The sequence below is a fragment of the Phyllostomus discolor genome, chromosome 8 (genome assembly GCF_004126475.2).
Source record: "Phyllostomus discolor isolate MPI-MPIP mPhyDis1 chromosome 8, mPhyDis1.pri.v3, whole genome shotgun sequence".
NCBI lineage: Eukaryota > Metazoa > Chordata > Mammalia > Chiroptera > Phyllostomidae > Phyllostomus > Phyllostomus discolor.
Window position 1 is genome coordinate 11,303,875 of NC_040910.2, and position 13,771 is coordinate 11,317,645.

A 13,771-nucleotide genomic window follows, 5' to 3' on the forward strand; every position below is an offset into this window, starting at 1 on the left:
AAAAAAAAGATTTGGACAGTGTATGGAGAAGGTGCTGTGATGGATCAAACGTGTCAAGAATGGTTTGCAAAGTTTCTTGATACTACTGACATTTTGGCCAAATAACTCTTTGCTGTGGGGCTGTCTTATGCATTGGAAGATCTTGAACAGCACCCCTGGCCTCCACCCTCTAGAGGCCAATAGCAGGAGATAGCTGACACACTCAAAATAGCCAAATCAATAGTTATTGGTGAAAATGAAAATGTGCCTTTTATTTTACGGAAAGAAATGTAACAGACTTTTGGCCAACCCGATACAATTTATGGTTCAAAAGGTCTGAGATTAAATACCACACAGCTAGTAATGTCAATCCCCAGAAAAAACTCCGATCAGTATATACTGTCAACAGGTATTTCCAGATCTAGGCCATCGGTATACTTATTCTGAAAGAAATACACAAGAAATGTTTGGGTACAGCAGTGGAGGAAGCTAGACAGTAGCCCTGGCTTAACCTCATCAGAACCAATTGATACAGCTAGAGAGAAAATTTAAAAATACTAAAAATTTAAGTTTCTTTAGCTATCTTCCATAGCACATGACTTACACTCTTAACAAATGTTACCGAAGTCAGTCAGTGCCTCTGGCTGGCGTGCTCGGCACGTGGGGAGAGGTGTAGGTATGGTATAGTCTCTAACCGCATGCCCTGCAGTGGCATGGAAGACACGACCCCACAAATGAACCTGCAGTGCAAGAAAGAAAACAACTGCCAAAGCACAGAGTGCAGATTCTGAAAGCTGAAATATTTAGGAAATGTTTAAGGAGGTAGAATCTGAGATTAGCTCTCAAATGGGATAAGAATCAGGAGAGTTTTTCTTTGAATTTTTATTAAAAAGTACCATTGGGTATGTTTATGGAAAAGATAAAAGATTACAAAGGGAGCTCTTATAAAAATCATCAACTTAAGAAGTATCAGATGAAATGCACAATTAAAGGCCACAAAATATTAAGCATCAGTTTATTTAAATTTCTAAAAGATGTAAAAATAGACAACTTTTCTTTGTAGTAGAAAGAACATTAAGATGTAGAGTCACACAACCTAGTCTGGTGTGAAACTAGGAAATTCATGTAATCCTCTGGTACCTCCAACTTCCTAATCTGTAAAAGACCTAGAGTATTATTACTTGTTCTTGTTAAGCCTCAAAAAGTATGACTGAGAAACAAATGGTCTTGATTTAAAATATAAATTCTTTAGGTGTGGCCAACATGAAAACAGTAAAGTCATTACGGTAAGTATAACATTGTACTTCATGATAGTGATTAGAACGGAAGTGGCAACATGCAGTTATTTACCAAATATGAATACAAAAGGAAAAGAAGGATTCCTTACGCAGTAGTTAAGGAAGGAGAAAGAGGATTTCTACTCTTAACTAAAACGATGTCTCTATTCTAGCTTTTGAATATTGTTATAAATATCACCAGAGACCAAAATGCAAGATAAATTTCTATATTTCAGAAAACCTACTTGAATACACTTTGAAACAAGAGTACAACAAAATAGAATATACTTCAAATGTTGAATATACAAACTATTATAGTTCAAATCTGAACACTGGTACTTTCCCTCTTAAATTTCAACTTAAAAAAAAAAAAAAAGGAAGAAAGAAAACTCCAGGTAGTAAGCATTACCTGACAGAAATTCATGCTGAGCCGAAACGGGTGTGCGCACACAGACGCCAGGGCTAAGAGAGTGACACAGGCATGTTATAGCAAAAGGCCAGGGCCAACTGTTAACTTGTCAACAATCAAGGAACTGACAGACTTAAACTACCATATAAAATGTTACATGTAAATTCTATAACAATACTGTGCTAGGTACAAGGTTTTTAAAATTTTCCTTTTAATAAAAAAAGCTTTACACAAACAAGCCATTAGCTTATTTCAATAAAGAAAATCGAAAATTAGTCTAAGGCCTTTGTTTTAAATCAGCTTAAGCTATATGATATAAAAAAAAATCGCACTAGATCTTTTTTGCTATCCTCTCTGAAACTTTTGGATCCAGTCAATTCACATTCTAAAATACCTATATTAGCAGAGTCTTCACATAGCACCAGTTAAGTGAGTTCTGTGTGAACACAGTAATATTTGCTGGTATGCATGTAAAATGCATCAAAAATCGCTCTGTGTAACAATGAGATCACCCATCCCAACCCCTCCCCACTGAAAACTATGACCTCTTACAGAATGTTAGTGTTCCAAGTCTTAGTGTAACTTGATATTGTAGTGAGTTGCTTGGTCCCTTTCAATCCGTATTCTTATTGGCGGGTTCAGTTGTTTCCTACTGTAAGAGGCAGTTTTCTGTCAGCATCTCAGTATGTAGTTCACTTCCCACTGAAACATGGGATAGGTAACTTGTTTCCAGTAAGTTTGATTGTTTTCCTATATGCATTGAAAGTTTTAAAGTCTCCTTTTGACTTTTCTCGATGACATCCCTTGCAAATATCCGTGTTGGTACGAGCACTAACAGTCTCAAGTCCACGGCAGAGCTGCTATTTATTTCTCACATGTCACTAGTCCTTCCGTTTTCATAGTGACAGGAAGGGCAATGGCTGAAGGCGCACTGACTACCACCACGTGGGTCACTGTCTTATTCCCATCGGCCGGTTTTTCTTCTTGTACCAGCTGCAAAGTTTTCACATCGTGTTCCTGCTTTTTTGCCACTGCCTCTGATTTCACCTCTGGCCCTTTTATGACTGCACTGATAACTCGGGGAGGAGTCTGGCCAGAGGACTGCTGAGCAGGCACTGACAGTCTCATTACAGGTGCACCATGGGCTATGGAAACAGGCGTAAGTGCTCTCACAGCCAGCGGGGTGCCAACAATGTTAATGCTTCCTGATCCTGTCAGATTTGACTTTGTCTGCAGTTGACACTGTGCAAGTTGTGTAGCTGGGATGGTAATAATTTTGGCAGGCTGCATGGCGATTTTGTCTCCATTTTCAGCAGAGGCTGGCATCACAGTAGGGATTGTCTGGATAACTACCTTTGGAGAGGCTGCTGTTGTTGGGCTAGTGCTGGTTATTAATGGTGCACCTGCATTGACTGACTGAACTGCCACAGTTGAAATTTTCTGACCCAACGACGTCATTACAACAGGAACTTGCATTGCCACACGAACTGTCCTAGTAAATTAAAAAAAAAAAAAAGTTGATTGTATTTAATGATAAATTAGATAAGAGGTCCCAAGCAAAAGATGAGTGCAAATACAAAATGTGGAAACCAATATTCCCAAATTACACATATGTACTGACAATCCCTGACATTTAAAATATGAAATACCATGAAACAAATATATTTTAAAAACTAAAGCCCACATTAAGTTTCATCTATAAAACCATAAAAACCAACTAAGGTTAAATGAGACATCACCTACTTTAAGAACAACAACAAAGTACATTTAAAATGCCAGGTACTTTTCAGAGCCCTGACTGGTGTGGCTCAGTGGATTGAGCATTGTCCTACAAACTGAAGGTTGCCAGTTCGATTTCTGGTCAGGGCACACTCATGGGTTACAGGACAGGTGGTGTGCAAGAGGCAACCAATGGACATTTCTCTTGCACACCAATGCTTCTCTCCCTCTCCTCCTCCCTACCTTGCCTTCTCCCTAAAAATAAATAAACAAAATCTAAAATAAAATAAAATGTCAGGTACTTTTCAAAGTCCTGACTAATAGTGAATTCTTAGAATGCTAATATTTTAAAAAATGTATTGTTTTGCCAAGGAGTTTTCTAAAAAGCTAATGCAACCACCAGTTTCCCTCCCTTACCTTGGAGCTGCTGTTGCTGACACGGAGGTGGTAGTAGTAGGAGACCTGGGCGAAGCGTCGTGACCAGGGGAAGTGATGTTCACAACTCTAGCCACTCCCTTCTCTGCTCTGGAGCAGTTTAGAGGAGATGGGTTTTTCCCACCTCGAACAGAGGCTGCTTTCAGCAGACTTTCTGCAGACAGTGACACTCGTTCTAATGACTTTTCATCAGTAGCTGCTGCCAGATCTTCATTACAGGTTTCACTCTTGTCATCATCTATGACCACTATGTTTTTGGGCATGTCCTTGAACTGATACACAAGCCTCTGTCCTTCAACCTTTGCAAGAATGCCCCTTTGGTAATAATACCTGGAAGGAAAAAAGAACTAAATGAATCGAGTATATCACATTCCCCACCTCACCTGCCGGCCCCCAAAAAGCAAACAACAACTAACACCATGCAGAATGGGTACTAAATGAAACATTCACTATTTCTGTAAGAGAAGGAGCTCTTCCTGCCTCGACTGTTCAAATGGCTGAGAATGTGAAGTAGGAATGGGGTTGGAACCTGTTGCCATAGGTACTGTAACCTTGAGATATATCAAGTAGCTAAAAGTTCCTTCTTAAAGGAAGTAATGTAACCTAAACACAGACGAGTTTACTGTATTTTACAAATACTGGTAAAAATTCAACTCTGATTTACACAGGTTAAAAAAACAATCCATTATATGAAAAAATTAAGCTGTACTTAGTGGAGATGAATGTGGGATACATAAAATACTGTCACATAAAGTATGTGTTCCTTTCAAAACACTCTGAATTAGAAGCCACGTACACTACAAATTTTGTGGGTTTCACAGACTGACAAAACAAAAACTTTCATGTCAAGATAAATCTATAAAGGATTCTATAAACAAATTCGCAACAACTGAAACAAACACTTTGGAAACTGTTTTGTTTGGGTTTTTCTTAAACGTCTACAACTTTACTTCATATTAAGAAATAGCCCTAAGTGTAAAAAAGCACATTTTCTGCAAAAATGGATTTCCCAATCATGTTGAAATTTTAGACATCCAGGCCAAACTCCTCTTTCCCATCTATCTCCAAAACTAAGAAGCTCCCTACAATATGACCCCCAAAATTAAAAGTTCTAATAAATAAAAGATTTCCACAGCTTATTTTTAAACAACTGACAATATACAGAGGTATGTAAGTCTTGTCCAAAACCTCATTCCTTTGTGCTCTTACCTTAAAGCTCGTCCCATCGTTTCATAGTTCATGTCTGGCTTGTTCTTATGCTTTCCCCAAAGTTTAGAGACAGCCTTTGAATCTACGAGCTTGAATATGCCTTTTTCTCTCTGAGTCCACTTAATATACCGGGGACAAGTATTTTTATCTTGAAGTAGATCTAAAAGAAACTCCCACAAATAGGTTGTGTTTCCTTTGAAAACAATGATAGACATTGATTAAAAATTCATTAACATAATTAAATACATAATTAAAAGCAGATATTTAATTATGCTGGATAAAAATCAATTCATTTGCTACTGGTGAAACCAATGTACTAAGAGCATGTCATTAAGTGAATGACTTTACTAACAATCTTTGTCCAGTGTCAAATTGTGTTGTCTAGCAAGTAATAAAGTATCTTTCATTATAACAAAATTCACAAACATAGCTGTTTGCTGGATTTTTAAAACAACATCCTATGTAACTTTCTAGTCATGATATTAATATAATAGAGACCCTAAATGTTTCCTCTCATATCACCCTATCCTAGATTATGAGTTCAGTAAAGGCAAAGCCATAACGCATAACACAAAGTGAACCCAAAACAGAATCATTTGTTAATGTACAGATTTAAACTCTGAATAAATTTATTCAAACCTATATATTTATTATTATATAAGCCCAAATTCTACAATCAAAATTTATCAAAAGGCATTTTTTAATTTATTGAAAAGACAAGTAATATGCAGTGAAATTGGCAAAACCTTTAGGCATTGTGGTCTTGCAGTTTTTTTGTAAGAAACACATTTTTCTTTGATTCACCTGTAAGTATGAACCATGAGATACATATGCTATAAAGTGCAAACTACACATAAGCCTTTAAAACTTATCACCTTTATCAATAAAAACCACTGCCTCTACAAAGAGATTTTTAAAAATTGCTAATCTTTCCACAGAACATACTCAGTTTAGTTGAAGGTAATATATTAGAAGGATTTCATTATATATGAACAGCTCAGTTATAAAAGACATTTATGTTTTAGTCTTAAAATATGATCTCCTTAAATAGAAACACTAGAAAGTAATATGACAATTTTTTAGTCAAATATTCATCAAATGTTAAACATGACATTTGATCACACTCACAAAATTTGAAAATGAGAAAATATTGAAATATTTTTTGAAGAATAAAATACTTATTCATCACATACTATGCTTAAGAGTAGTAGAAGATACTGAGAAGCTTTTAAAAACTGATCCCTGACTCAAGAAATGTGTAATTTGGGGGGGGTTCGGGGGAGGGCAGGGAACGGTGGATGACAAGTTAAATGACAACATAAGAAAGAAGTAACAGTATGAAACCAGGTAAGATACATCACAAGGCAATGTATAATTCTATTTCAAATGAATGACAGAATATAATGTTTGGGATTTCAGGTGTAATAATAAAGTATATTAAAAGACATCGTGAAGACTTAGAAGATGGCTAAGATTTGCACACAGGGAAAGGACCTTAGGTAAACTAAGGAACTTAACCCCAAAAGGAAGAAAGCACCACTTTCTTTTCCTTTGGGACAGGGTGAGTGGGGGAAGGAGGTGGGCAATGGTTACGAGAAGACCAGGCTTTACAGGCCGCTGTGTTTTTTTACTCCCTTTCTAAGCCTCTAGGTACAGAGGTTCTTAAGTCAATGAAGGAATAGCCGAGAATCCTGAGGAGAAGAGTAGAACACATAGGCCACCACTGAATCACCAGGTCACCTCTGGGCTCCTACTCAAATCCCTTTACTATCCTCAAATCCACATCCAAGTTACAGACCCCATGAGAAGAACCTCCAGGGGTGGGAGGGCTTTCGAACCAAGCCGCTGCTCCTCAACCTAACCCTTAAAATGTTCTTCCTCTAGCATTTCCTTTTCAACAGGTGGTAACAGTTCTGCAGAAGAGGAAACACTGGCTGGATTCTTAATCCAGGTGTTACCTGAATAATTTTAATCTCCGCATTACAAAATGCTGCCTCAATTTTAATGAAGGCCAAAATTTTAAAGAAAGGTCATTTTATTGGTAAAAGTAGGTCATCACAGTTTTACTCCATTGTTAATCATAAGGTTTTGAATACAAGAGATACCACTGATGATGGGAATTACTTAAAAAATAGTAGTAACAATTTATAATTACTATGTATTTAGCTTTTTAATATTTACTACAATCATGTAAGTTTTAAAGTTTTCAGTATAAGTTAAAAAATAAAACCTAAGATGTTAGAAATGTAAATGAAGAAAGACAAAAAAGGAAATGAAAGCACTCTAAATCTGTCCCAAGTTGAATTACCAGTTCTAAACAAATTACGAGTTCACTATAACTGGATTTTTTTCCCTAAATTTCTTGGTATGCTTACTTGAGACTTTTTACTTGAATTATTTAAAATTAGATACATCAGACCACCTGTTGATGATGCAATAATTTGAATATATTAATCCAAATGATCCAACTACTGAATATTGGTCTGGAAACTTTTATTCATGGAAGTGATAAATTTTTAGTTAATCAGATTACCAGAACATACCTCAAACCATTATTAAAGTATTACTTGATGTCAACTTAGCCAACAAATTAGGAGAGCACAGAATATAAGAGAGTTGTTGCTATTTTTGTTCATAATGAGAATATATAAATTCTAAAATAAAAACTGGTAAATTTTTATTCTGATCTCCTGACATGAGTTGAGTGGGAAATTAAATTCAGCTTGCCTTTAATTATTGCACTGCTTCTATCAGTTAAGAAATTGTGTTATCAAAACTAAGTCTTAGTTGTAAACTTCTTTCAACCCTAAGTGGCAGTGCATGAGGGCAGGTGCTGTTCCGCACACACGCACGCCCTCCAGAACAATGCTCTTAAGGAGGGTGTGCAGCAGCCTGCGCTTAGGACCTCCCCCCATATGAACGCCCACTCCCTTGCACTCCCCTAGCATGTCTACGGCTACAGAATCCCAGTGGGGTGGGGACTGGCCACAGACAGTGTGGAAAATTCCTAGGTGATGGTGACACATCCCTATTGATAAGCAGGACTAAAGACAGTACTTCCACATGAGCCTGTACTAGAAGTAATTTTCTGACAAATGCAAAAATGTCAGACTGGAAATGTCAGACCTGACTGGAAAAAAATCATTTAGTCTCCAAAATAGCCCTCCCCAAATTACCTTTTCCTTCTCTGGGTTTCTTCTTTATACCCAACTCAGGAGACCCATTGGAAATTGGTGATTGTTGGGTCTTTGGTTTACGGCCAACTGAAAAAATAAGATATTGAAAGTATACATTAAAAACAAGAATGAGCATTATTAGCAGACTCTTTGATAACACATTATTCATGAAAATGGACACCAATTTGCAGACTAATATATTCAATATATATAAAAAGTCTCATTTAAAAGGAACACTAAAAGCACTTCTACAACTTCAGATTACAGCAGTTAGCTCGTAGTAATCTCAACCTATATATATGGCAAGTCAGGTACTACTAACCTATTATTCACATGATCAGAGCCTCAATTTGCTAATAACATGGCAATGGAAACAGATTCTACCATAAATGTTTTTATTTCCTGTCCTATAGGATTGCTTTAAAAAGTTTTACAGCAGAGGATCTGATAATCTGTGAAGTTCTTTGAGCTCAAATGAGGAAAGATAAAAAATATTTTAAATGCTCACTACAGCTCTAAGTCAGTCAATTTACCAGAATTTAAGCATTAAGTATTTAAATTTCCCCATCTTGCCCTGGCTGGTGTAGCTCAGTGGACTGAGCGCAGGCTTGCAAACCAAGGGGTTACTGGTTCGATTCCCAGTCAGGGCACATGCCTGGGTTGCGGGGCTGGTCCCCAGGACGGGGCATGTGAGAGGCAACCACGCATTGATGTTTCTCTCCCTTTCTTTCTCCTTCCCTTCCCCTCTCTCTAAAAATAAACAAATAAAATCTTTAAAAAAGAAAAGAGAAGATGACAAAAAACAATTTCCCCCATCTCAAACATGGAGGTACCTTATAAAGGTAGGAAAACCTTCCAAGTAATTATTTCATGTCTAGGTAATGTTTATGTTCTTACTTTTGTTTCTCCTCACTTCTGTCAGAAGACTCTCTTGAACTAGCATCCACAATGAACAGAAAAGCAAGAGCTGTACTGCTCTACCCTAAAGAAGGTGTAAGCCTGAAATGCACTGTATTCGAATCCTCAGCACTGATGAACGAATGCTGGCAGCTGGTTGGGAGCCTCAAGGGAAGAGGTTGGGAATGTTCGAGTATGTTATCCAGCAGTGCAGGAGATACATTCCGAGATCCCCAGTGGAGGCACGAAACCATGGAAAGTACTGAACCCTGTATATACTATGTTTTCTCCTACAGGTACACACATACCACACATACCTTTTCATTTAAAGAAAACACTTAATGGCTCTCTTTGGCATACCCACCATCATTACTTCTGAGCTTTGGGGCCATTAAATAAAATAAGGGTGGCTTGAACACAAGCACTGAGATACCATGACAATCAATCTGATAACTGAGACAGTTACTAAGTGACTAATGGACAGTGAGCATATACAGCGTAAAGACACTGAACTAAGGAATGACTCACATCCCAGGCTGGACAGAGTGGGAAGGCTCAAGATTTCATCACGCTACTCAGAACTGTGTGCTATTCGAAACTTATGAACCATTTATTTCTGGAATTTCCCATTTAATGTTTTCAGACATGGGTTGACTAAAACTATAAAAGGCAATACCACAATTTTCAGATTAAATACAAGCACATTTTGTTTTATTGTAGTACCTGGCTTTATTGCACTTTGCAGATATTGCGGTTTTTTACAAATAGAAGGTTTATACTTGATCTTAGCCAAAAGGCCAAAGAGTGACTACAAATAGGTTTAAAGTTGAGCAAGTCTACTGGCATCATTTTTCCAGTAGCAATTGCTCCCCTTCTGTCTCTGTCACATTTTGTTAATTCTCACAATACTTCAAGCATTTCATTATTATTGCATTTGTCATGGTGATCTGTGGTCAGTGATCTTTGATAATTACTTTTTTAATTGTTTTGGGGCGCCATGAGCCGCACCCCCATAAGCCAGTGAACTTCATTGATAAATGCTGTGTGTTCGGACTGCTCCAACGACCAGATCCCCATCTCACTCCCTCTCCTCAGGCCTCCCTATTCTGAGACACAGAATATTGAAATAAATAACCCTATAATGGCCTCTAAGTGTTCAAATGAGAAGAAAAAAAAAAGTCAATCAATGTAGCAAACCGAACTGTTGTCTCAGTTTAAGAAACTGCCAGAGCCACCCCAGCCTTCAGTGACCACCACCCTGATCAGGCGGCAGCCGTCGGCATCTTGGCAAGACCCTCCACCAGCAAGAAGACTCCACCTTGCTGAAGGCTCAGAATCTGATGGATAGCAATTGTTCGCAATATTTTTAAATTACAGTATACATGTATCTTAGATATAATGCTGTTTATTGCACACTTAATAGTGGAAACACAACTTATATGCACTGGGAACAAAAAAATCCATGTGACTAACTTCACTGCAATAGTGGCTTTACTGCAGTGGTCTGGGACTGAACCTGCATTATCCCTGCGGTCTGCCCGTGTATTGTTACAGGTTTGGTAACTGTCATACACCGGGGTTTATGATGTCACTCTACTCTTCATCAGCAAGGACTATTTCCATCCAAATAAAGAACTAAATTAAAGTATCTTAATTTACATTTAAAAATGCACAGCTACTACATTCTAGGATTTCATTATAATTCTAATCAATAAGTATGCTTTGCCAAAATTAAAACAAAGTTCACTGGCCTCCTCAACAAAATAGAGCTTAATTTCTCAATTTAAATAATATATGTACAAATCAATCAGAAATAATATTAACATCGTACCATCTCCTAAATTCAAGCACAAAAGCCACTCCCTTAATGGAAAGGTTAGCCCAAAAAGACTTCATTTATTTTCTTATACAAGCAGCACTTTTCAAATGATATTCTTGAGAAACAAATAATTTATCAGTAGGGAAAAGGGTTCTACACTCAAGTAAACTTTTAGAACACTGCATGCTATCTTCTCTTAGAAACTCAAAAGACACATTAGTATATTAAAAGCTCTATAAATACAAAATGCTGTGCTATTAAATAACCTACTCAACTGTATATCCCAATTGTACTTGACCATAAATAAATAATCTTATATGTAATTTTTAAGTGGTCATTCAAGCCATCTATTTTTAAAAATCTAAAATCAGTACTGAACTGGCAAATTATTTCCAGGTTTACGTCAAAACACATAGGTTAACTCCATGTACCAACCTATTTATCCAGAGGTCTTGGTTCCCTACATGAGCATAGCTTTCGATGGCCTTTTCCACCTTCTTCCTTTTTTTTAATTTTTAAATTGTTTTTAACCCATTAAAAATAAGTATTAACATATGACACTTATTTTTTTAAATCTAAAAATTTCTTGTGCTTACTTTGGCAGCACAAGAACCATACAGAGAAGATTAGTATGGCCCCTAGGGGGCATAAAGGCTAAAAATTTCGTAAGTGTTTTGTCATACCTTCCAGTGGTTAGAACCACCAAAGGTTACCCTCAGCAGTGGGCTACTCATAGGTATGTCTTTTGCTTTTAAACATTTACAGCAGGAAGTGATTCTTCCCTCTAGATTCTCATTCGCACCTCTCTCAAAGTACAATTACCGTTATGGGTTACATGAAGGCGGGCACTGTCTTATTCTTCATTGTGTCCCTAACAGTAATTAGCACATACCCGTGAACATTACAGCAATCTAAAACCCTTCTAATAACTGAAAGGAAAACACCATTATTTTTAGTGTTTTCCTTTATTTTTGCTTTTGATTTTTTTCCATTCTAAAATGTGAAGAAAGAGGAATTAATGAGCACCCATTTATATAGGATTTTGTTTCTTTCAAGCTTTACCTTTTACTCAAAGAGGAAAAGACCCCACTTGCTGCACACCCTGCATCCTCGGGATGTTGGGGGTGTGCTGGAGCCTGTGCCCCACCCCCTACCAGATCAGGTGACAAGTCTCAGCAGCAGTCAACCCAGTTGAAACACTCTTTACCCACTGGTGAGTTTATTTCACTTGTAAGTTCCTACTGGCAATCTTAGTTTTAAAAGAAGGTGTGGAAAACAAAATTGGGCTATTATTTTTAATCCCCACAAAAGAGTAGAAAGTAAGATTATGAGAAACAGAAAAGATTAAATTTCTTTTAAAAAGTAACGAAGATCAAAAAGTATACAAATGTGCAGTGAATCCCCATTTTTCCTTCTGTGTGTCCAACACCTGTTATAACCTCATTTTCAGGTAACTGCTTTTAGGGTTTAAATACTAACTCTCTCAAAACAGTACGAGTATGTTAAAATACAAAATTAAAATTTTAACTTGTTGATTCTTTGAAAATATCTAGTTATGGTAACATCAACCATAAATCTATAGTATATATTTCCTACATCCCTTGATAGGGAAAACGATATCAGGAGAAAATGTCACCCACTTTCCCAGAAACTTGTAACTATACCCCACCTTTTTTCTTTTTCATCGGTTCATGGCTGTCCGGTGACGTGGGAACAGGAGAGGTGTCCATTGGTTCAGGCTCCTCAGTTGACACCTCCACTACAGTCTCCGTTATGACGTCTGGCCTCATAGCAGCATGGATAAATTCTGGAGTTGATACACAAGGAGGGACAAACACTTCCACTATAAAAAAAAAGTTGAAAAATTTAAAAATTTCCCACCCCCATTAAACGCTTCTTATAGTGGACAATTCAATATTTAGTAGAGAAGAGGTTTATTGAGCATTCATCAAAGCAGGACACACCTTGAAGCTAACATGCAATATGATCTAAAAAGTATGTAAGGAATAAAAATGTAAGAAAAACGAACTTGAAGGAAATGTTAATCCTCTGAGTTAGGGAGGGGTGAGTAGTAACCCTCTGGTTCCTTACACTTTCATACACAGGGCGGGGCAAAAGTGGGCTAACAGTTGTTCGTATGGAAAATAATACAATAATAAACTCTGTGTTTCACATACAACTGTAAACTCATTTTCCCCCCACTCTGTATTTTCAAGCTCACTGTACAAGACTTATTTTGACAACTGGAAAAATATTTGAAAATAAAATAGCGAGTTCATTAATAATTACTTTCCTTCCACATACTCATCATTATTCTCTTGGTAATTCATGCACGTTATAAAATTTAAAACACTTAATAAAGGTGATTTCAGTAACGTGTAAGCACTTCTAGTTCACTTTAAAATATGGGATTTCAATGACAAATAAGCACTTATAGTTCATTTTAAAATACAAATAAAAGGAAAATCTGCTCATTACAGCCCAATGAGTATCATCTTTCGATATTTAAAACTTTACTTAACGAACAGTCCTGGATTTTGGGTCACTAAAACAGTACATACAGATTGGTACTTAGTACTGCATTACATACAACAATGTTGCTCTGGCTTCCTTCCAATGTGTGTAAATAATCAGGAAAAGACATTTCTATTTCGATTAAATCGTTAACACACACTTTCATGGACAAATACATGTCCTAGTTTTCTTCTCTTATCTGTGAGTACGTAAGATTCCTATTCTACTTTACAAGTCTAGGTGCTCTTAGTATCTCTTGAAACACCCTGTAAGAAGGTTCAAACTTACTATAAAATAACGCCTGAATGTTAAAATTAGGACAAATTGAAAATCAGGA

General features: G+C 36.9%; 1 protein-coding gene across 5 annotated transcripts in view; it reads right to left on the bottom strand.

Annotated features, from left to right (window-relative positions):
• Positions 1-977: 977 nt before the first annotated feature.
• The window catches only part of ELF2 (E74 like ETS transcription factor 2), an 84,491-nt gene continuing 71,697 nt past the window's right edge, over positions 978-13,771 (bottom strand). For 3 of the 5 annotated variants that reach the window (XM_036031826.1, XM_036031823.1, XM_028521861.2), the window contains 5 exons: positions 12,590-12,763; positions 8,205-8,291; positions 5,029-5,221; positions 3,802-4,149; positions 978-3,157 (listed from right to left, as the gene is read on the bottom strand). In XM_036031826.1, the coding sequence (XP_035887719.1) occupies positions 2,530-3,157; positions 3,802-4,149; positions 5,029-5,221; positions 8,205-8,291; positions 12,590-12,763 (1,430 nt within the window). In that variant the 3' untranslated portion in view covers positions 978-2,529. The remainder of the gene's footprint in view (positions 3,158-3,801; positions 4,150-5,028; positions 5,222-8,204; positions 8,292-12,589; positions 12,764-13,771) is intronic. The other 2 variants (XM_036031824.1, XM_028521862.2) reach the window with 1 other exon arrangement.